Raw genomic sequence first — 21,638 nt, 5'->3', positions numbered from 1 at the left:
GTAGTCATGTGTGGATATGAGAGTTGGACTATAAAGAAAGCTGAGAACAGAAGAATTGATACTTCTGAACTGTGGTGTTGGAGAAAGCTCTTGAGAGTCCCTTGGACTGCAAGGAGATCCAACCAGTCCATCCTAAAGGAGATCAGTCCTGGGTGTTCATTGGAAGGACTGATGCTGCAGCTGAAACTCCCGATATTTTGGCTACCTCATGCGAAGAGCTGACTCCTCTGAAAAGACCCTGATGCTGGGAAGGATTGAGGGCAGGAGGAGAAGGGGACGACAAAAGATGAGATGGTTGGATGGCATCACCGACTCAATGGACATGGGTTTGGGTGGACTCCGGGAGATGGTGATGGACAGGGAGGCCTGGCGTGCTGCGGTTCATGGGGTCACAAAGAGTCGGACACGACTCAGCGACTGAACTGAACTGAAAGAGGGCATGAAGGGCAAGCCGATGTGTTCAAAAAACAATGTTTTGTCTGGAAACTATTTCAGGCTGAAGGCAAAACTGTCCATAAATACTGTGCTCTGTTTATGAATTTGTTTCTCACAGAGGTTGACAATTCCAAAAGTAATTTATAGCTACACTAGGGTTGGAAAGAATAAAAAATGGTAGATAATGGGAACCAAGTTTCTCACTGTCCAAGAAACAAATTATAAATAAGCAAGGGGGAAGGCTAGAATGGACCCTGGGGTACTATATTAGAGTGGAGACTCTAGTATAATCTTCTATTTAGTTTGATATATATGGATAGGTACAGAAATAATGATAATACGTGTATACACGTAAGTTAGAATGCGTACATATATTTCCCAGCTCTCTCTGCCGAGGAGGGCCTAAAAGCAGTGATATCACAATAGCAATGAGTACAGCTACTTCCATATCTTGGTTTTTAATACCATTCTCCAGTAAAAGGAGCCAGGACTTCTTGGGGCAAAGGCTGATTCAAGGGTTGGGGCAGGGAAATTACAACATGAACCTTTAGTATTTCGTAGTGCCAAAAGGTAAGAAAGCACTTTAAAAAAATAAAAGGATAGGGTATGTCAAAGGGACGCTGGTGCCAACCAGTGTAAAAAAACTCCTGATGGCTAAAGATAGAAAATTGAGCAACAAAATAGCCTAGTATTGGATTATAACCCAAGGCATAAAATATGCATGAGCCAAAAAAAAAAAAAAAAAAATATGCATGAGCCTATGCTGATATAAATAACTAAATAAATGAAGAGAAGAGGTGAATCTTCCTTAGAATAACTCTGAATAACATAGATAAATACTCCTCCTTCTAAGAAGAGATTAAGCTCCCCTTTGTCCTAAGTCACTAAGTGTGAACTCTGGACTTAGTGACTCCTTCCAAAGGAAAGAATCGGGAAAAGGAAAAATAATAACTGTATGCGTGGTGCAGAGACCTGCTGGCACTACCTTAACCAAGTGGTCAGAGTTAAAATCACCAGTGATAAGTCGTGTTGATATATTGTACCTGTGATAGGATGTGATGAGAAAGGCACTTTACCTCTATGCTGTTATTCTTACCCCAAATCCATAACCCAAGGATAAACATGAGAAAAACATGAAAAAAAAAATCACCAAATGACATTTTATAAAAATACTGATACTTTTTTAAAATACCAAAGTCATGAAAAACAAGGAAGATTGAGGGATTCAGTATGGCTAGTTGCAATGTGATATCCTTAATTGGATCCTGAAACAGAAAAATTACATTGGTGGAAAAACTGGTAAAATCTGATAAAGTCTAGAGTTTAGTTAAAAGTAATATACAAATGCTCACTTCTGTTTAGTTCAGTTCAGTTCTGTCGCTCAGTCATGTCCGACTCTTTGCAACCCCATAAATCACAGCACGCCAGGCCTCCCTGTCCATCACCAACTCCCGGAGTTTACTCAAACTCATGTCCATTGAGTCGGTGATGCCATCCAGCCATCTCATCCTCTGTCGTCCCCTTCTCCTGCCCCTAGTCCCTCCCAGCATCAGGGTCTTTTCCAATGAGTCAACTCTTCGCATGAGGGGGCCAAAGTATTGGAGTTTCAGCTTCAGCATCAGTCCTTCCAGTGAACACCCAGGACCGATCTCCTTTAGGATGGACTGGTTGGATCTCCTTGCAGTCCAAGGGACTCTCAAGAGTCTTCTCCAACACCACAGTTCAAAATCATCTCTCTTAGTTTTGACAAATGTACTGTGTAAGATGGGAACATTCAGGGAAACTGGGCAAGGAGTATATAGGAACTCTGTACTACCTTTACAACCTTTTTTCTTTAAACCTAAAATTATTCCAAAGTAAAACCTTTTTTTAAGTCTACCTCTCAACCCCATTGGATTGCAAGCAGATCAAATCAGTCAATCCTAAAGGAAATCAACCTTGAATATTCATTGGAAGGACTGATGCTGAAGCTGAAGCTCCAGTACTTCGGCCACCTGATGCAAAGAGTTTATTCACTGGAAAAGACCCTGATGCTGGGAAAGATTGAAGGCAAAAGGAAAAGGGGATGTCAGAGGATGAGATGGTTAGATAGCATCACTGACTCAATGGAAATGAATTTGAGCAAACTCTGGGAGATTGTGAAGGACAGGGAATCCTGGTGTGCTGTAGACTATGGGCTCATAAAGAGTTGTACAGGACTTAGTGACTGAACACACACACTCTCATTCCCCTAGCTGTGTCTCCTTCCCTGGAGGCAATCAGTGTTACTAACTCCTTTTTTCTTCTAGAAATAAAAATATAAATAAATACAAATAGAAATAATTCCCCCTCCCTTTAAAAACAATGCTATGCACATACTATATATTAATACTATTTATGTACAAAGAATTCCAAAGTTCCAAAGAATAGCGAGGAGAGATAAGAAAGCCTTCCTCAGTGATCAATGCAAAGAAATAGAGGAAAACAACAGAATGGGAAAGACTAGAGATCTCTTCAGAAAATTAGAGATACCAAGGGAACATTTCATGCAAGGATGGGCTTGATAAAGGACAGAAATGGTATGGACCTAACAGAAGCAGAAGACATTAAGAAGAGGTGGCAAGAACACACAGAAACTGTACAAAAAAGATCTTCACGACCCAGATAATCACAATGGTGTGATCACTCACCTAGAGCCAGACATCCTGGAGTGTGAAGTCAAATGGACCTTAGAAAGCATCACTACGAACAAAGCTAGTGGAGGTGATGGAATTCCAGTTGAGTTATTTCAGATCCTGAAAGATGATGCTGTGAAACTGCTGCACTCAGTATGCCAGCAAATTTGGAAAACTCAGCAGTGGCCACAGGACTGGAAAAGGTCAGTTTTCATTCCAATCCCAAAGAATGCTCAAACTACTGCCCAATTGCACTCATCTCACACACTAGTAAAGTAATGCTCAAAATTCTCCAAGCCAGGCTTCAGCAATCCGTGAACCTTGAACTTCCAGATGTTCAAGCTGGTTTTAGAAAAGGCAGAGGAACCAGAGATCAAATTGCCAACATCCGCTGGATCATCGAAAAAGCAAGAGAGTTCCAGGAAAACATCTATTTCTGCTTTATTGACTATGCCAAAGCCTTTGACTGTGTGAATCACAATCAACTGTGGAAAATTCTGAAAGAGATGGGAATACCAGACCACCTGACCTGCCTCTTGAGAAACCTGTATGCAGGTCAGGAAGCAACAGTTAGAACTGGACATGGAACAACAGACTGGTTCCAAATAGGAAAAGGAGTAGTCAAGGCTGTATATTGTCACCCTGCTTATTTAACTTAAATGCAGAGTGCATCATGAGAAATGCTGGGCTGGAGGAAGCACAAGCTGGAATCAAGATTGCTGGGAGAAATATCAATAACCTCAGATATGCAGATGACACCACCCTTATGGCAGAAAGTGAAGAAGAACTAAAGAGCCTCTTGATGAAAGTGAAAGAGGAGAGTGAAAAAGTTGGCTTAAAACTCAACATTCAGAAAACTAAGATGATGGCATCCAGTCCCATCACTTCATAGCAAATAGATGGGGAAACAGTGGAAACAGTGGCTGACTTTATTTTTTTGGGTTCCAAAATCACTGCAGATGGTGATTGCAGCCATGAAATTAAAAGATGCTTACTCCTTGGAAGGAAAGTTACGACCAACCTAGACAGCATATTAAAAAGTAGAGACATTACTTTGCCAACAAAGATCCATCTAGTCAAGGCTATGGTTTTTCCAGTGGTCATGTATGGATGTGAGAGTTGGACTGTGAAGAAAGCTGAGCACCAAAAAAATTGATGTTTTTGAACTGTGGTGTTGGAGAAGACTCTTGAGAGTCCCTTGGACTGCAAGGAGATCCAACCAGTCCATCCTAAAGGAGATCAGTCCTGGGTGTTCATTGGAAGGACTGATGCTGAAGCTGAAACTCCAATACTTTGGCCCCCTCATGCGAAGAGTTGACTCATTGGAAAAGTCCAGTGATGCTGGGAGGGGTTGGGGGCAGGAGGAGAAGGGGACAACAGAGGATGAGATGGCTGGATGGCATCACCGACTTTAATGGACATGAATTTGAGTGAGCTCCAGGAGTTGGTGACAGATAGGGAGACCTGAGGTGCTGCGATTCATGGGGTCACAAAGAATCGGACAGGACTGAGCGACTGAACTGAACTGATGTTCTGCTTTTAAATCTTGTTCCATTATTAGTGTAAACATACAGGTTTCTCAGCCTTTTTTCAATTTCTTTTCCTAAGTTACCTACAGAGAATTCCATTGTATGGGTGTACTATAACTAATTTAATTGGTTTCTTATCATTGATGGCCATTTGTTATTTACAGTCATTTGCTATTATAAACTACTCTGAAGAGAAAATTTTTACATGCATTATTTTGCACTTTTAAAAGTACATAGGGTAAATTTTGAGAAGATTCCCTGGGTTAAAGCATATATATTGATACATTTGTAACTTAAAAGATACTCTCAAATTGCTCTTCCTAGGGACTTCACTGGTGGTCCAGTGGTTAAGACTCTGTGCTTCCAAAGCAGGGGGCATGGGTTCAAACCTTGCTCAGGGCATTAAGATCCCTTATGCCAAGTGGATGGGCCAAGAAAAAAAAATGCCCTCTATAAAAAGGCTGTACCAACTTATATGGCACCTACAGTGTTTGAGTGCCTTATTTCTGCCTACCATCACCAAACATGAGTTATACAAAATGTTTGATCTTTGCTAGTCTGTTTGCATTCCTGTTTTTAATATGGTTGAGCATCTTCCGGTCTTGCCCATTTTTAAGTTGGTTGTTGGTCTTTTTCTCATTGATTTGTAGAAGCTCTTTTTATATTGGTAAAATAGCCTTTTGTTATAAAAATTGCATATATTTTTTCCTAGTTTGTCTTACAGTTTTTTTCTTGCCTTGCTGAAAATCCAGGTTTTTTTTTTTAATGTAGCTAATTTTAATTAATCTTTTCTATTATGGTTAAAGTAGAACTTTATATTATACTCAGAAATGTTCTCCTGTTTTTTTCTTTAATCCATTTGAAATTTACTTTGGTGAAAAATTCAGAGCCATTGGTTTTTTGTTTTTGTTCTTTTTCCCCAAATATCCAATCATTGCAACATCATTTATTGAGTAGTCTCCGTTCTTCTTTAATTGAAATAATGATTTTTAAAATCATACTCTCATGTATTTGTGTCTCTTTCTGGATTTTCTGTTCCATTTTTGTACCATTGATTTCCTTGACTATGAATTCATACTCAGTTCGGTTCAGTCGCTCAGTTGTGTCCAACTCTTTGCAACCCCATGAACCGCAGCACGCCAGGCCTCCCTGTCCATCACCAACTCCCGGAGTCTACCCAAACCCATGTCCATCGAGTTGGTGATGCCATCCAGCCATCTCATCCTCTGTCATCCCCTTCTCCTCCCGCCCTCAATCTTTCCCAGCATCAGGGTCTTTTCCACTCATACTACACTGTTATTTTTTGTTTGTACTTTTATTATGGAGAATATAAAGTATATTCAGAAGTATACAGTACTTTAATTATTGTAAAATTGATTTATAAAAATCTTTTACTGTCTGGAAGAACTGCCTTTCCTCCCTCATTACTCTTTTTTAGAATTTGCCTGTCTAATTATGTATTATTTTTTGCACATTAACTTTCTTACTTGTGCTTTAAAGTTTTCACCATTCAGATATTCACATTTTTTGTTAAGTTTATACTGAGGTATTTCTCTCTCTCTTTTTAAAATTTCATTTGTTGCTGTTATTACTTTTTTCCTTTATATAATTTTATGGGCTAGTGTACATATATATGTGAAAGTTCTTAATTTCATATTAATTTTGTACCTCGCCACCCTAATCAATTATTTTGTCTCTAATATTTTTTCATGTATTTCCCTTGAATTTTTCTAGGTAAACAATCAGGTTACCTACAAATGATATATTTACTTTCTTTTCAGTTTTTATACTTGGAGCTGCATATTTGAAGTATTATAGAAATGCCTCTAGTGTAGGAGGGACTCTTGGCAAGCACAGTAGACCCCAAGGTGTAAACCCTAGGATAGGCAGAAACATTGATAATAGAGACATTAAACCCTAGGATGGAGTTTCTTGTTGTTATTGTTGTTTCATGTTTCTTTTTTTCCTTTCCTCTAGATGTGAAATCTGGAAGCTATACAGTGTTGCAAGTGGTGGAAGCCCTTGGGTAAGAGATCTGCTCTAGAACAACCCTCATCAGCCCTGGCAGTACACTCTGAAAACAGTTCTTTTGTCCTCAATTTCTTCCACTGTAGCGCAGTACCCTCCTCCCCCTTCCATGTTAGTACCTCAGGCTAAGCCTATATTTCTCTTGAAAAAAGTTTCATGCCAACTGATTGAGACCCCTGAAGAGGTGTTGGGAACACAGCCTGTGGGCCACAGTAGCTCTTGGGTCAGCCCACAGGTTTAGGTGAATGTGGGTGGTTGAAAGCCATCAAATGTTATGCTTCTGTAACCCCACCCTCCCACATGGCATCCTAGTCAGCCTGCATCTGACTCATACCCACTGTGAGCCCAGCCTGAGAGGCTGACCTGGCACCAGATTCCCCGCTGTAGGAAATGGCTTGGGACAACAGCTGAATGACCACTGTTAAAACCAGGTATTCCAAGCTCCAGAGGAGGCATGTGCTTGTAGTCTAATGCCTGCTCTCCTCATATTTTGTACTTGGAAGACCATTTAAATTGGAAAGTCTTAGTAGCAAAGATTGTTAACTGTCAAGGCTAGCGTGTCTTCTAAAACAGAGAAAAATAGAAAATTGGGGAGAAGATGGAAGAGTTGGTCACTATTACGCATTTCTCCCATATGTTGTTGTGGCCTTGGTCCATTTTTTAAAGTAACAGCTTTATTGAGATATAATTTCCCTGTCATAAATTCACCATTTTAAAGTGTGTATTAAAAAATAAATAAAAAATAAAGTGTGTATTCACAGATTTGTGCAACCGTTAGTTACCACAGTCAATTTTAGGACATTTTCATCACCCCAAAAAGAAACCCCACACCTATTAACAGTCAGTCCCCATTCCTTTCTCTTCTTGCACCTGGTAACCACTAATCTACTTTGCTTCTGTGGATTTACAGATGCTGAAAATTTCAGATAAATGGAATCATACAATAATATATAATCTTTATGATTGGCTTCTTTGATTTAGAATAATGTTTTCAAGATTCATTCCTGTTGTAGCATGTATCAGTACTTCTTTGCTTGCTGAATACTATTCTGTTATATGGATATACCACAGTTTGTTTACCCATTCATCACTTGAGGGATATCTGAGTTGTCACATTTTGACTATTCTGAATAATGCTTCTGTGAGCATCTGTGTGCCTTAGTTGATTTTTAAATGCACAGTTTTCTGCTTCTGAGTGGGGCCCTTTCTGTAAGTTCCTATCCCAGGGATCCTATCAAGACTGATCTTTTTTGCTCCAGTTCCTCTAGCTATAGATAACTCTTGAGACTTCCCTGGTGGCTCAGTAGTAGATAATCCGCCTGCAATGCAGGAGATGAGGGTTCGATCCCTGGGTTGGGAAGATCCCCTGGAGGAGGAAATGAGGAAATGGCAACAGTATTCTTGCCTGTAAAATTCCATGGACAGAGGAGCCTAGCGGGCTACAGTCCATGGGGTAGCAAAGAGTCGGACACGACTGGACGACTGAGCTCAGCATAGGTACTCTTATCCTTGAGGTTTCCTTAAGGTACCCTGGCCAGCTCTCCTTCAGAAGTCTTCTGCCTCCTTCATTTGCTTAGATTCCTTGTGGTATGTTTAAATGTAATCTCTGTGATTTGTTTTGAAGATAAATCGCCTTGTTGTTGCTTCAGCCTGGGTCCTCCCATATCAATAATCCTAAATCGTTAAAGCCTTTATTCTGACCATCTTACTTTGTAAACTTCCAGTTATAAAGACTGGTCCCTAAGACTATAAAGGTTGCTTTAATAGTGATATATTTATTCTTCTCCTGTTTTGGTAGAAGCTGCCAATCATCTCTTGAGCCCTGTGGGTAACTGCTAAGCTCTCTTTCAGAGGAATGTCACAGTTTTATCACTGTGGAGAAAGAGGAAGCCCCACACCCAGTCAGTGCCTGGAGACAGACACTTCTGTGGCTGTGGTGTCACATGTGCCCCTGATGACACCTCCAGGCCAACCTGGGGTTTGGCCTTTATTGTTGTTTGTAATGCTAAGCGCCTCCAGAGCACCTTCCCCGGCCGGCTTCCATACCTAGGGGGTGAGTGTGACTAATTGCAAAATGTTTACTTCAGAAGTTTTAACTGGATAATATCAGGCTTTCTGTCTTACTCTCCCCCAGGTCTTCTCTAGAGAATCCAGAACCCCGAACTCGGGCACGAGGAATCCAGCTTTTGTCACAGGTGCTCCTCCAGTGCCACTGCTTGCTCCTGGAGAAGGAAGGTACTGGTCGGTGTGCTGAGCCAAGGCGGTCCTTGTCTGTCAGGCCAGCTTTACAGGGCGGGAGTGAGGGAGGGACATAAGGTATCTGCGAACTCCTGACTCAGGGTCTTCACACTTCACTAGTGTATGTGGCAGAGAAGATAAGAATTGAGACACAAGACACATAGATTTCAAATGTAGCCTTTGACAGTTCTTTTTTTCCCCCCAGTATGTCTTCTCCTGTTTGTAAAATGGACAAAGTAGTGTTTCATAGGTGGAGCAGAAAAGTAATGAAATACCAAAAAGCTTTGAAGTCCTGAGGGAAAAAATCCCACAACTTATTTATCTTACATAGCAGGGGTAGGCAAACTACAGCCTGTTTTTATAAACAAAATTTTATTAGCATATAGCCATGTCCATTTATTTACCTGCTATTTGTGCTGCGTTTATGTTACAGTGGCCCAGCCAAGTAGTTGTGACATGCTGTGTCCTACACACCTAAAAGATTTGCCACATGGCCCTGCGACAAAACTTACCAACCCAAGTTCTGTAGAAAGGCAGTTCTCAGGTTGAGAATGGGTTTGATTGTGACCCCTGTGTGAATGGAGAACCCAAAATGTTCACCTGTTTTCTTGACAGATAAGGAAGGAACCCCCCAAATGGGAGGGCTTGGGACATATGTCTGGGTGAAGGAGACAATTTGTAGTGAAGCCCAAGCAGGAATAGCCCTTAGAAACTTTGGGAAGAAGCAATGCCTGTGGACCCTTCTCCAGCCTATGGAAACTAATGACTGAATTTTTGGTCTGTTCAGTGGTCCACCTGATCCTGTTCTATGAGAACCGGCTGAAGGACCATCATCTTGTGATCCCGTCTGTCCTGCAGGGTTTGAGGGCACTTGTGAGTTCTCCTTTTCTGTATTACATACCATCTTTACAGGAACCTATTTCCAGTGAATTCTCTCCTTCCCCTTAGACGGTAAGACTTCAGGTACTTTAAAGCAGATGCCTAGATATGGGGCTAAACTAGTCTCAGCCAGCTCCACTTCTGTTTTTAGTCTGGAGAGTAAAAGTGTCCTTTGGGGACTGGAATTCAGAGTCAACCTGGAAGGAGCTGCAGAGACCTAATCAGCTTGAGAAAAGGGACCATGTTTCTCACCGTCAGCATCTCTTCCCCAGCCTGAATGTTGTAATTCCCACTGTAGTTAGATAGGCCTGTTTTAGGCTTGAAGGCTACCCTAAAATTTCCAGAATTCCCCCTGTGCTCACACTTCTCTTCTTCCCCAGAGCCTATGTGTGGCCCTGCCCCCTGGGCTGGCAGTCTCTGTGCTTAAAGCCATCTTCCAGGAGGTCCACGTACAGGTGAGTGATAACAGTCACCTCAGTATTTTCTATCTTCCAGCCCTTGACATAACTAGAATAAGATGACAAAAAAAAAAAAATTTGCCTTCTAAGAGTTCTGAACTCTTCCAGGCCTTTGACCGTATTTGCATGCTGTCCCTTGCTCCTGTATAAGGAGAGGGAGGCATGCAATTATGTCTGACCTGTGTCCTCTTACACCTAAAGAAAGTGAGGCACATAGGAGACAGGTTTTGGTTATTGGTTCCACTGCTAGACTACTGGGCCATAGCCATACCTTTTCTCTGCGTTTCCTCTGAGGTTCATCTTATTCTGGTATGAAGAGAATTACCCAGTTAGAGACGGTGAAGCAAGAAATAGTTTTGTCGGCTGAGGTAGTCTTTGGGCACTTTACTTACTTCCTGTCTCTCCTACTAAGTCCTTGCCACAGGTGGACCGACACACAGTCTATAGTATTATCACCAACTTCATGCGAACCCGGGAAGAAGGTAAGAGGCAGGACTTCCGGGAAACCTAAAAAGTAAACACAACTTTTCTTCCCTCTTTACCAGGACTGATGTTAGCCCAGGGTGATATAAAAGAGCCAGTACTCTGAGAGGAAGATAAAGGGGAACTGGGAGTCACTCACTCCCCAGTAAAGAAAGGATGGAATTTGAGCTGAGGTGTTAAATTCCTACCTCCATAACCATTATATATTGTTGCACATCTTCTCTTCACTGAGAACTCTCTTGGAATAGGAAAACAGAAATGGCCGGCTCTGGGAGGCATGAAGGGGGAGGCAGTGATAGAGGGAAAACACAGGCCAGAAGAAAGCCCCGCTTTCTATCTTGTGTGACAGTAGTGACCTTGTTCTCTCCTCCCCAGAGCTGAAGGGCCTAGGAGCTGATTTCACCTTTGGCTTCATCCAGGTGATGGATGGGGAAAAGGATCCCCGTAATCTTCTGGTGGCCTTCCACATCGTCTATGACCTCATCTCCAGAGACTATAGCCTGGGTACGTCCTTGTAGTTTTGGATTAGCTGGTTGGGGCTTGTCAGAAGAAAGGCTTGTAAGTCCTCATTCTTTCTCTGTTGCCTTTAGGACCTTTTGTGGAGGAGTTGTTTGAAGTGACATCTTGTTACTTCCCTATTGATTTTACTCCTGTAAGTAGTACCTTTCATTCATTCATTCAAATATTGCGTGTCTGTTGTGTGCCAGGCCCAGTTCTAGGCACTGAGGGTACAGCAGTGAACAAAAGAAACAATCCCTGCCTAGAAGAACTTAACAGGTCAGTGAACTGGGAAGTGAGAAAGCAAACTTCTTAACAATGTACTTCGTGCTTAGAACTACAGGATTGTAGAACATGATTCATGTCCTTGAAAGTTGAAACATTTAAGTAACAGTAAGAGATTATGGACCAAAACAAGTGGTGTTACAGTTGTTCAAAGAAGACAGTTCAGTGTGAGCTAGAGTAGACAGGAACTGACTCACAGATAAAATAGGATTTCAGTTGGTTTCTGAAGGATGTGTAGCATATGATCCTGGATTCTGAGGGCACATCTCAGGCAATAGAAACAAAGAGGACACAGTTGAGCATAGTATGTACAGGAGGTGTTTGCTCTGATGCCCTCAGACCTTCCTCCCACTCTGCATCTTGATTTACCTTCTCTTTCCAGATACTCAGGGTCTCGTCACTATATGGATATTCATGGTATGTAGACTGAAAGCATTAGTAATTTGGAAGAAATGAAAGGAATTACACCACACACATCAAATTTACATCAGAGCTCAGTCGGTAAAGAATCCACCTGCAATGCAGAAGACCCCAGTTCGATTCCTGGGTTGGGAAGATCCACTGGAGAAGGGATAGACTACCTATTGCAGTATTCTTGGGCTTCTGTTGTGGCTCAACTGGTAAAGAATTCACCTGCAATGCGGGAGACCTGGGTTCGATCCCCAGGTTGGGAAGATCCACTGGAGAAGGGAAAGGCTACCCACTCCAGTATTCTGGCCTAGAGAATTCCATGGACTGTATAGTACATGGGGTTGCCAAGAGTTGGACATGACTGAGTGACTTTCACTATTGACTTTCCCTGCCTTTAAGATAAAAAGCCATTTTTGCCATAGGGAATTTCTTACCAGCTTATTTTAGCTGACATCATCTTGCTGGGACCACCTCTCTCCTAATATTCTTTTCATTGCTTTTGTAATCAGTATCACTATTTCTGTTCAGAAGTATTTAAGCCTTTGAATTCTTGAAAGCTCTTGGTTAGGCTGCCAGATTTCTCTGTTTTCACTTTCTTTATTTTGTGTGTGTTTTGAAAAGATAATAAATTCACAGGATTCAAAATACAAAAGGTACAAATAGGTGAAAAATCTACATACCATAAAGTTTATTTCTCCATTGTCAACCAGTTTTATCAATTATGTCTGTATCTTACAGAGCTTTTTCATCCATGTATTGAAAAGTGCTCTTCCCTTTCCCCATAAAAATGGTAATTTATACATTTTTCCTATACTTTGCCATTTTCACTTAGCAGTATATCTTGGAGAGGGTTCCATAACAGTATATAAATTAGCTCTTTATTCTTTATGACTGTGATTTTCCTTTGCATGGAAATACCTAATTAATTTTACTTGTCCTCCATGGGACAAAGGTTTTTGCTAATCTTTTGCTGTTACAAGCAATGCTGCCACTTAACATACCCTGCCTGTACATGTATCATTTCATACATATGTGGGTATATGGGTGTAACAGTAGGATAAATTCCTAAAATTTAGGAATATGTGCTGGAATATATGCACTTAAAATTTTAGGGTGGGCAAGGATATTTATTTTTTGAAAGATAGTACAATGAACATGATGCAACATTTAGAAAATTAAGCCTCTTTACTGCCACCAACTATGTTCCTTTCAGAGATAATCATTGCTCCCAACTGCTTATATATTTTCTCAGAGATGTTCTAGGCAAAACAAGTTTATAGATAATAATTGGAAACTTTCTTTTATTTTAGCAGAGTTGTGTGTTTTTTTCCACAGTGTGGTCTATGGGAAGCAGAAAGCTCTTGTCAGTTAAAATAGGGGCACCTGGCTTTCAGTGTAACAATTTGTGTTAAAAATATTCTTTATGGTCTTATCAATCTGTATAGGCCACTTGCTGTCATCATCATAGATCACAGCAGTATAAGTTAGGGCCAGATAGCTGCTGTTTTAGACCTTGTGGGCCATATGTTCCCTATTGAAACTCTTCACCTCTACTGTTCTAGCACAGAAATGGTCCTCGCCACTGGAATGTGGTACAGTGGCTGTATTGCAATAAACATATTTATGGACTTGGAATTCAGATTTTATGTAATTTTCATGTGCCACAAAATATTATTTGATTTGTTTTTCAACCATTTAAAAATGTAAAAACCAGTCTTAGCCGTACAGTCTTAACTGGTTGCTTCCTACTCTTAATGCAGAGTCAATACTGAATCTTTCTTTCCCATCATCTAGGGATTCCTTTATCTTTTCTCTTGGATCATCTCCATTTTCTGTATTTACGTATTCCTAATTTTATGGTTTATTCCCTCATTTTGGTGGTGCTCGTCGCTTATGAGCTTCCTGTGGGTGTAAAAACAGTATAAAATGTTTTCATTTTTGTAAATCTAGAATCTCTTCATTCTTTGCTCACACGTATTGATAATATGGGTATAAAATTGAAGGCATTGCTTTATTTACTTCTAATTTTCAGTGGCTGTAAAGAAGTCTGAATTCTTTCTGCTTTGCAAAACTTTTATGTTCACTTTTTTTCCCCTCTTTTTGGGAAACTTTTAAGCGTTATTTCCCCCCAATATATTGAAAATTCACAATGATGACCTTAGTTACAGGTCTGTCTTCATGCATTGTATTGGGTACTTGGTAGGTCCTGTCAATCTGGAAGTTCATGTCCTTCAGGCCTGGGAAATTTTCTTGGCATTCTTTCATTGATGATTTCTTTCCCTCTGTTAGTTATCTGTTCCTTCCTTTTGGAACTCCTGTCAGTCTTTTACCTTTTCTTTCATATTTCCTTCCTTTACCTTTTTGTTACTTTATAAGAAAATTTTAGTTTTATCTTTTCTATCAGTCAGAGTCCAGGCATGAAAAACAGAAACCACTTTGGTATTTAAAACAAATAATTTAATGCTGGAAATTGTTTATACAAGTTATAGGAGAGCTGAGAAGCCAAACAAGGGATAGTAAGACAACCTATCAATAGCAGGAAACCATTACCACCCTGAGGCTGGAGGGACAAAGGGAAAAGTTGATGTTACTGGACCTCAGGGGCTAAGAGTATGACAAAACATAGGCCTTCAGTGGGACCTGGAGCCAAGGAGGAGATGCTACCAGTGGTGAAAGTGCCCACTAAATAGGAGAGATGGGAAGAAATGTCCTGGGTTTTCCTTTCCTTCTGACCTGCATTCATCTACAAGTGCTTCCCATTGACTGAACCTTGGCCATTGTGGGAACCTGGAAAATGCAGCCTACCATGGTCAGCCTGAGGAATGGATCCGAGGGCAGAAAGGCCCAGGGCCAGCACATCTCCCAGCAGTTGATTTTGTTTTTCATTTCTGCACTTATGCTTTGAATTTCCCAAAAAAATTTATTGTAATTTTTTATGATTTCTTGAATGTTTTGGGGTTTTTTTTTTTTAACTAGCATTCTATTATTATTTAACCCATGAATGAATTACTTTCTTACCATTCTTGAAAACTCTCCCCACATGTGTGGTCTTTGTTTCATCCAAGTTTTTTTTCAATTTATGTTGTTCTCTGTTTCCAGGTTAGAGGCTTTCTTCAGATATCTAGTAATCCTTGGGAGTTTGCACATGTTTCAAAGTGAGGATTATAAAGTTGAGTGGGAACTCTGAGCACATAGAATGGGCTGATTGAGGATGAACTTCCCTGTAGAGTGGCTTACATGGACAGTTTGGGAACCCCCAGGTTGCAGGATCTTTGTTCCCTGTCCAGGGCTTTGGCAGTGAAAGCGCTGAGTCCTAACCACTGGACATCCAGGGAATTCCCACTTAGACCTCTTGATTCAGCACCCAGGCCCTCAACTGCATTTTTGTCTGAGCTCTGTCTCACCCTCTCCAAGAATTAAACCCCCAGATTCTGCTGCAGCTGGGAAGGACTTGAGAAGCAATCTGGGAGGTCAGACTGCTTCTCTAACCCCACTCCCAGTTCCAAAGGTACCTGGTACTGCTGGTTGCAAAGCTTTTTGAGGAGACTGTGTGGTGTATATGCGGAGTTATTAAGCTTTCCTTAAGCCTACTGAAGATTCTGTTGTCTTGGCTCTAAGTCATTTTCTTCTTACCCATCTGCTTTTACAATTTTGTTGCTAGTATCTCTTGTCCTATTCACCCTTTAGCTATATATCTTAAAAAAAAGAAAGAAAATCCCCTTACTACATTTTTGGTGGGGTTTCTAAAGAGGAAAAGGAAAATCTGATTCTTTTTTTCAGTCTGCCCTCTTGACATACACATGGGTAATAGGCACATGAAAAGATGCTTAACATTGCTAATTATTCAAGAAATGCAAATTACAGGTTCGAAGAGGTATCACCTGACACCAGTCGGAATGAAATGAAGTGAAAGTCGCTCAGTCATGTCCAACTCTTTGCAACCCCATGGACTATACAGTCCATGGAATTCTCCAGGGGATCTTCCCAACCCAGGGATCAAACCCAGGTCTCCCACATTGCACGTGGATTCTTTACCATCTGAACCACCAGGGAAGCCCCTAGAATGGCCATCATCAAGAAGCCTACAAATAATAAATGCCTGGAGAGCGTGTGGAGAAAAGGGAACACTCCTACACTGTTGGTGGGAATGTAAATTAGGCAGCCGCTATGGAAAACAGAATGGAATTACTATATGATCCAGCAGTCCCACTCCTCAGGTATATATCCGGAAATGATGAAAACTCTAATTTGAAAAGATACATGCAACAAAGTAGAGGACCCTAGATTTTCATACTAAGTTAGACACAGACAATTATATGTTACCATTTATATGTGGACTCTAAAAAATAATACAAATTAATTCGTTTACAAAGCAGAAACAGACTCACAGACATAGGAAACAAACTTTACAGTTACCAAAGGGTTTTAAAAGAGGTTGGGGAGGAATAAATCAGGAATACAGGATTAACAGGATATATAGGAGTACAGTCCATCCTAAAGGAAATCAGTCCTAAATATTCACTGGAAGGACTGATGCTGAAACTGAAACTACTTTGGCCACCTGATGTGAAGAACTGAGTCATTAAAAAAGACCCTAATGCTGGGAAAGATTGAAGGCAGGAGGAAAAGGGGATAACAGAGAAGATGAGATGGTTGGATGGCATCACCGACTCTATGGACATGAGTTTGAAAGAACTCCGGGAGTTGGTGATGGACAGGGAAGCCTGGCATGCTGCAGTCCATGGGGTTGCCAAGAGTTGGACACAACTTAGCAACTGAACTGAACAGGATTAACAAATACATATTACTATATATAAAACAAGTAAACAAACAAAGGTTTACTGTATAAAACAGGGAACTATATTTAATACCTTGTAATAACCTATAATGGAAAAGAATCTAAAAGATACATATATAAATGTATGTAACTGAACCGCTTGGCTGTACATCTGAAACGAACACAATATTATACGTCGACCGTATACTTCAGTTTAAAAAAATCTGCCTTCTTGATACAGAAATCGTCAGTGCTTTTATATTGCCAGAATAACAGCTTTTATAGGTGGAAAAATAGAATTGTCCATCAAAGGGAGATTATCCAAATAAATTGTGGCTCAACCACACAATGAAATAGTATCAGCCACTAAAACAACTGCTATGAAAGAATAATAATATGAAAAAAACATACCTAATGTATAAAGTGAAAAAACAGATAGCAAACCATATGTTCAAAAGATTCACGTTTTCTAAAGCTATATATATTTTAAAGGGAAACAGTGTCTACCAATCACATAGTCATAATACTCTACATACAGAGAAGAAAGTTGCACCAGAAAGTTAAGGGTGCTTATCTCTGAGTGGTGAAATGATAGATCAGATGGAAACTGCGTGATCAGATAGAAAATAAAGGCCCAACAGACAGAAATTTCCCAAGGAACAACACGAAAGAGCAAGCTGTCTTCCTTCTGGGGCCTTGTACCACTTTTCTGGAAATTTGGGTGTAAATCTCACCCTGTTCTGCAGGGTTGGTAGGTTCAGTCCTGTGTCCAGGCATGGTCTAAAGAAATATACAAGGCCACGCCCCTTCTCCCTTTTGCAGCCACCTAATGATCCCCATGGCATCCAGAGAGAAGATCTCATCCTGAGTCTTCGCGCTGTGCTGGCTTCTACACCACGCTTTGCTGAGGTGGGTCTGGCCAGAGTTAGGGCATGTAGCCTCAACCCTCAGAAGGGTCTGAAGAAAGAACAGTTAAAGGCATGGAGGAAAAGAAAGATCCAGTATACATTCTAGGGTATGGCATCCTGCAAGTGTCTTCAGACCTTTGAAGTAGAAAACTTGACCATCTCTTCATTTAAGATAGTAATCCAGTCGCTATATGGTGCTATCTTTTGAGATTCTTTAGCTTTGCCAGCTAGCCCACGTTTCAGGTCACTAGTAGTCCGGCCATGGCTTGGGAGGGAGATTGGTTTACAGTCACAACTCCTGACTCAGTGCAACTGAGGTGACATAGGTGACGTAGGTGACGTAGCACCTACCCCAGGGCCTGGTGGCAGTGAGGACATGGTGGGCTGGGTGCAGCTGCAGCACCACCCATATCTCGTGCTTCAGTTCTTCCTTCTCTCCCACAGTTCCTGCTGCCCCTGCTGATTGAGAAAGTGGACTCTGAGATTCTGAGTGCCAAGCTGGATTCTCTGCAGACTCTGGTGAGTGATTTTTCTCTTTTGAGGACCCAGCTGTCTTTAGACAATTTAGCGGTGCTACAGGATTATGGACTGATTCTTGGAGAGCCAGGGAGCTGTTCCCTGGGCCTCAGGAGGGGGATACCCAGGGTCTCGGCCTGTAGGTTGTCCTACTGCCCCCAGCTGCGTTTTGTCCCGTTCTGTAGTAACAGAGTGGCAGCTGAGGAAAGGCTGACCAGGGCTCCTTCTTCATGCTTGTTTTCATCAGTTGGGACAAGCTCCTGTTTTTCGGTGATCTGGGTAGGATGGTTATGAAACCCTGCTGGTTTTACTGCTGAGAGCTGCCTCTTTCAGGTGCCATTATGCTGAGGGGGCTGCACATCCCAGGAAGTCTGAGAGTATAGACAGCTGTTAACCTCTGCTTTCCCTGGCAGAATGCTTGCTGTGCTGTGTATGGACAGAAAGAACTAAAGGACTTCCTCCCCAGCCTCTGGGCTTCTATCCGCAGAGAGGTGAGTGTCACTTAGATAAACCAGTTGTCAGGCATGAGGGGAGATAACACACCCTATCCTTTTCCCTTTGTTGCTGTGCCTGGGTATTCAGCAGGAGAGCCAAGGGGCATATTTCTAGTTGAATGATACGGGTAGGGCCAGCTGCTTGGTGATGACATGATCAGTCTCCCATAGTGCCCACTTCCTGTCCTTCCATGCTAAAGGGCATAGGTCACTGAGTAGAGGGGGAGAGGAAGAGACTTGGGGAAAGGGATCCCAACAACCACCGCTCAAGGTCGGCATTCAGTTTCTCAAGAAGTATGTGGGGATGTCCCTGGCGATCCAGTGATTAGGACTCCATGCTTTCAGTGCAGGGGGCGTGGGTTCAATCCCTCATCAGGGAACTAAGATCCTACATGCTGTGCAGCACAACCAGAATTGAAAAGAAAAAAAAAAGTATGTGTATCAATGTCCTAGTGGGACTAAGGACTTAGTGAGAATACAGCAATTGAGATGAAACTCAGGTGAGGGGTTAATTTCCATTGTTGTGCCCTAAAGGTTCTCACCACCCTCTCCCCAAAAGGAAATAGGCAGCAGGTGGGTAGGGTCTCACCTGGTGCAGGCTCACCTCAGTAGCCATGGGATCCCTCCCTGACAGGTGTTCCAGACGGCAAGTGAGCGGGTAGAGGCCGAGGGCCTGGCGGCCCTCAACTCCCTGACTGCGTGTTTGTCTCGCTCTGTGCTGAGGGCCGATGCTGAGGACCTCCTTGACTCCTTCCTTAGCAACATTCTACAGGGTAATGGGGCATGGCAGCTAGAAAGGGGAGTGCACACAACAGAGGGAAATTCCTTAAGGCCAGTGACCTTTCACGAGTGACCCCAAGTTCAGTGATTTGCATACTGGAGCCCTGCTTTGAACTGAAGGAAATTTAAGTGATAACTGCTAGTCCTGGGGCTCAGCCTCCAGCTTCTAGGACCTGCAGGGGAACCAGGCAACATTCAGCCTACTCCCCAGGTCTGTGATGTGCTGCCTCTCTAGACTGCAGGCACCATCTGTGTGAACCGGACATGAAACTGGTGTGGCCTAGTGCCAAACTGCTGCAGGCGGCTGCAGGTGCGTCTGCCCGGGCCTGCGACCACATCACCAGTAACGTGCTGCCTCTACTGCTGGAACAGTTCCACAAGCACAGTCAGGTAAGGAAGCAGAATCTTTTTAAATGATGGGACCCTGGGCTAGGATGGCTCTCTCATAGAGAAAGCTGTGTTGCACTTGGGCCTAAATATAGTAGATCTTGGGTTTTGCTCCCATTAGCTGCTGCTGGTTCCCTTGTTCACTCTTTTCCTCACACTCTTAACGTACAGCGATAATTCTCCCCACTTCCATAAAAGCAAGACTGAAATCCATTAAAAGGTAGTCTTTGACCCCCATACCCCTTAAAACATTACAGAGCAACCAGCGGAGGACAATCCTTGAAATGATCCTGGGTTTCTTGAAGCTGCAGCAGAAATGGAGCTGTGAAGACAAGGGTGAGGCCGTCTTCCGGATGTGCTGTCCTGGGGTGCTGAGCACTGTAGCCCTGTAAGCGAGGGCAGGCCAGGAGTGCTACAGAGAAGTAGCCTAGAACAGCTAACCTGTTGTTCTCAAGTTGTAGCACAAGAGAACACTTAAGAAATGAGACCTGTTCATTTTTTTTCCCGGTGTACTTCCTGGATATCCAATGGATTAAATTCTTTAAACCTCCCAGGAGTTCCCTGGTCCAGTGGTTAGGACTCCATGCTTTCTCTGCAGGGGGCATTGGTTTGATGCCTGGTTGGGGAACTAAGATCCCATGTTCCACGCTGCACAGCCAAAAAAAAAAAAAAATCTGCCCCGTTATCTTTGCATCAGTGCTGAATGAAGTTTCCCACTAACCTGGACTCTGTCTCTCCCTAGATGAAAGGCCTCTGAGTGGCTTCAAGGACCAGCTGTGCTCACTGATATTCATGGCCCTGTCAGACCCCAACACCCAGCTTCAACTTGTTGGCATTCGTACACTCACAGTGTTGGGTGCTCAACCAGGTACACTTAAGGGAAAGAAAAAAGATTGGAGCTCTTGGTCCTTTTCCTGTGGTTTTCTGTCTTAAATGAAGAGCACTCTTTATTCCCTGGTTCTCACAATTCTGTATGATTTGGGATTTCTAATAGGACTTTGGGAAGGATGGTGGTGGCTGATGGGGAAGAAAGATGAGGTTCATGTTTCCTCCTAATACAGATCTCCTGTCTTCTGGGGACTTGGAGCTAGCAGTGGGTCACCTGTACAGACTGAGCTTCCTGGAGGAGGATTCCCAGAGTTGGTGAGAATATAAGACAGCAAGATAGAGCCAGCTGTTCCAGGGTGCTGGGCTCCTGACCCTTGGCTTTCCCAGAGGACATGGACTCTGCTTGGCTCTGACTGCTAACTGGTTGGAGCGATTGTTGTGGGAATGTTCTCTTTTGGGGGGCATTAAGAAGCCCTGTCCAACTTAGTGGTATAGGTACTTGAATCCTGCTTTTTTAGAAAAGTGGTCTCAGACGCCCACGTCCTGAATCTGCCTAATGGCAGGCCTTGGCAAGAGAGCCACAGACCCAGCTCAGCTTATGCTCACCTGCCCTGTGCCCCAGCAGGGCAGCAGCACTGGAAGCATCAGGAACCCTGGCAGCTCTCTACCCTGTGGCCTTCAGCAGCCACCTAGTGCCCAAGCTTGCTGAGGATCTGTGTACCGGTACGTGTCTCTGATCTTCTGTGGCTTGCTCCTTCCCAGGGAAGTTGGTGGGGCAGGGGGAGTTCCTTCATGCTTGCCATCACAAAGTGAAACCTAATCTCCTGGGTTGCTTTTCAGAGGAGTCAGATTTGGCTAGAGGGGATGGGCCCACCAGGTGCTCCCGGCATCCACGCTGTCTGCAAGCCTTATCAGCTGTATCCACACATCCCAGCATCGTCAAGGAGACGCTGCCTCTTCTGCTGCAGCATCTGTGCCAGATGAACAGAGGTGACTACAGGGAACATTCACTGAGGAGCTAGGCTGGAGGGGGGAGCTGCAGTCCGGTTT

General features: G+C 42.6%; 1 protein-coding gene across 3 annotated transcripts in view; it reads left to right on the top strand.

The window, feature by feature from the left end:
* MMS19 (MMS19 homolog, cytosolic iron-sulfur assembly component) overlaps positions 1-21,638 on the top strand; it is a 36,354-nt gene that overhangs the window by 8,248 nt on the left and 6,468 nt on the right. Inside the window, exons 2-18 of one of the 3 annotated variants that reach the window (XM_061162296.1) lie at positions 6,596-6,644; positions 8,781-8,881; positions 9,672-9,757; positions 10,144-10,218; positions 10,634-10,703; positions 11,080-11,208; positions 11,295-11,356; positions 17,498-17,584; positions 18,028-18,102; positions 18,513-18,590; positions 19,228-19,366; positions 19,609-19,763; positions 20,018-20,096; positions 20,503-20,628; positions 20,822-20,903; positions 21,214-21,311; positions 21,429-21,578. In XM_061162296.1, coding sequence (XP_061018279.1) covers positions 6,596-6,644; positions 8,781-8,881; positions 9,672-9,757; positions 10,144-10,218; positions 10,634-10,703; positions 11,080-11,208; positions 11,295-11,356; positions 17,498-17,584; positions 18,028-18,102; positions 18,513-18,590; positions 19,228-19,366; positions 19,609-19,763; positions 20,018-20,096; positions 20,503-20,628; positions 20,822-20,903; positions 21,214-21,311; positions 21,429-21,578 — 1,641 coding nt within the window. Of the gene's footprint in view, positions 1-6,595; positions 6,645-8,780; positions 8,882-9,671; positions 9,758-10,143; positions 10,219-10,633; positions 10,704-11,079; positions 11,209-11,294; positions 11,357-17,497; positions 17,585-18,027; positions 18,103-18,512; positions 18,591-19,227; positions 19,367-19,608; positions 19,764-20,017; positions 20,097-20,502; positions 20,629-20,821; positions 20,904-21,210; positions 21,312-21,428; positions 21,579-21,638 lie in introns of those variants that run through there. The other 2 variants (XM_061162295.1, XM_061162297.1) reach the window with 2 other exon arrangements.

This window comes from Dama dama, chromosome 15 (genome assembly GCF_033118175.1).
Source record: "Dama dama isolate Ldn47 chromosome 15, ASM3311817v1, whole genome shotgun sequence".
Classification (NCBI taxonomy): Eukaryota; Metazoa; Chordata; class Mammalia; order Artiodactyla; family Cervidae; genus Dama; species Dama dama.
The sequence above is the reverse complement of the archived record's forward strand: the minus strand, read 5'-3'. Positions and strand labels throughout refer to the sequence as shown.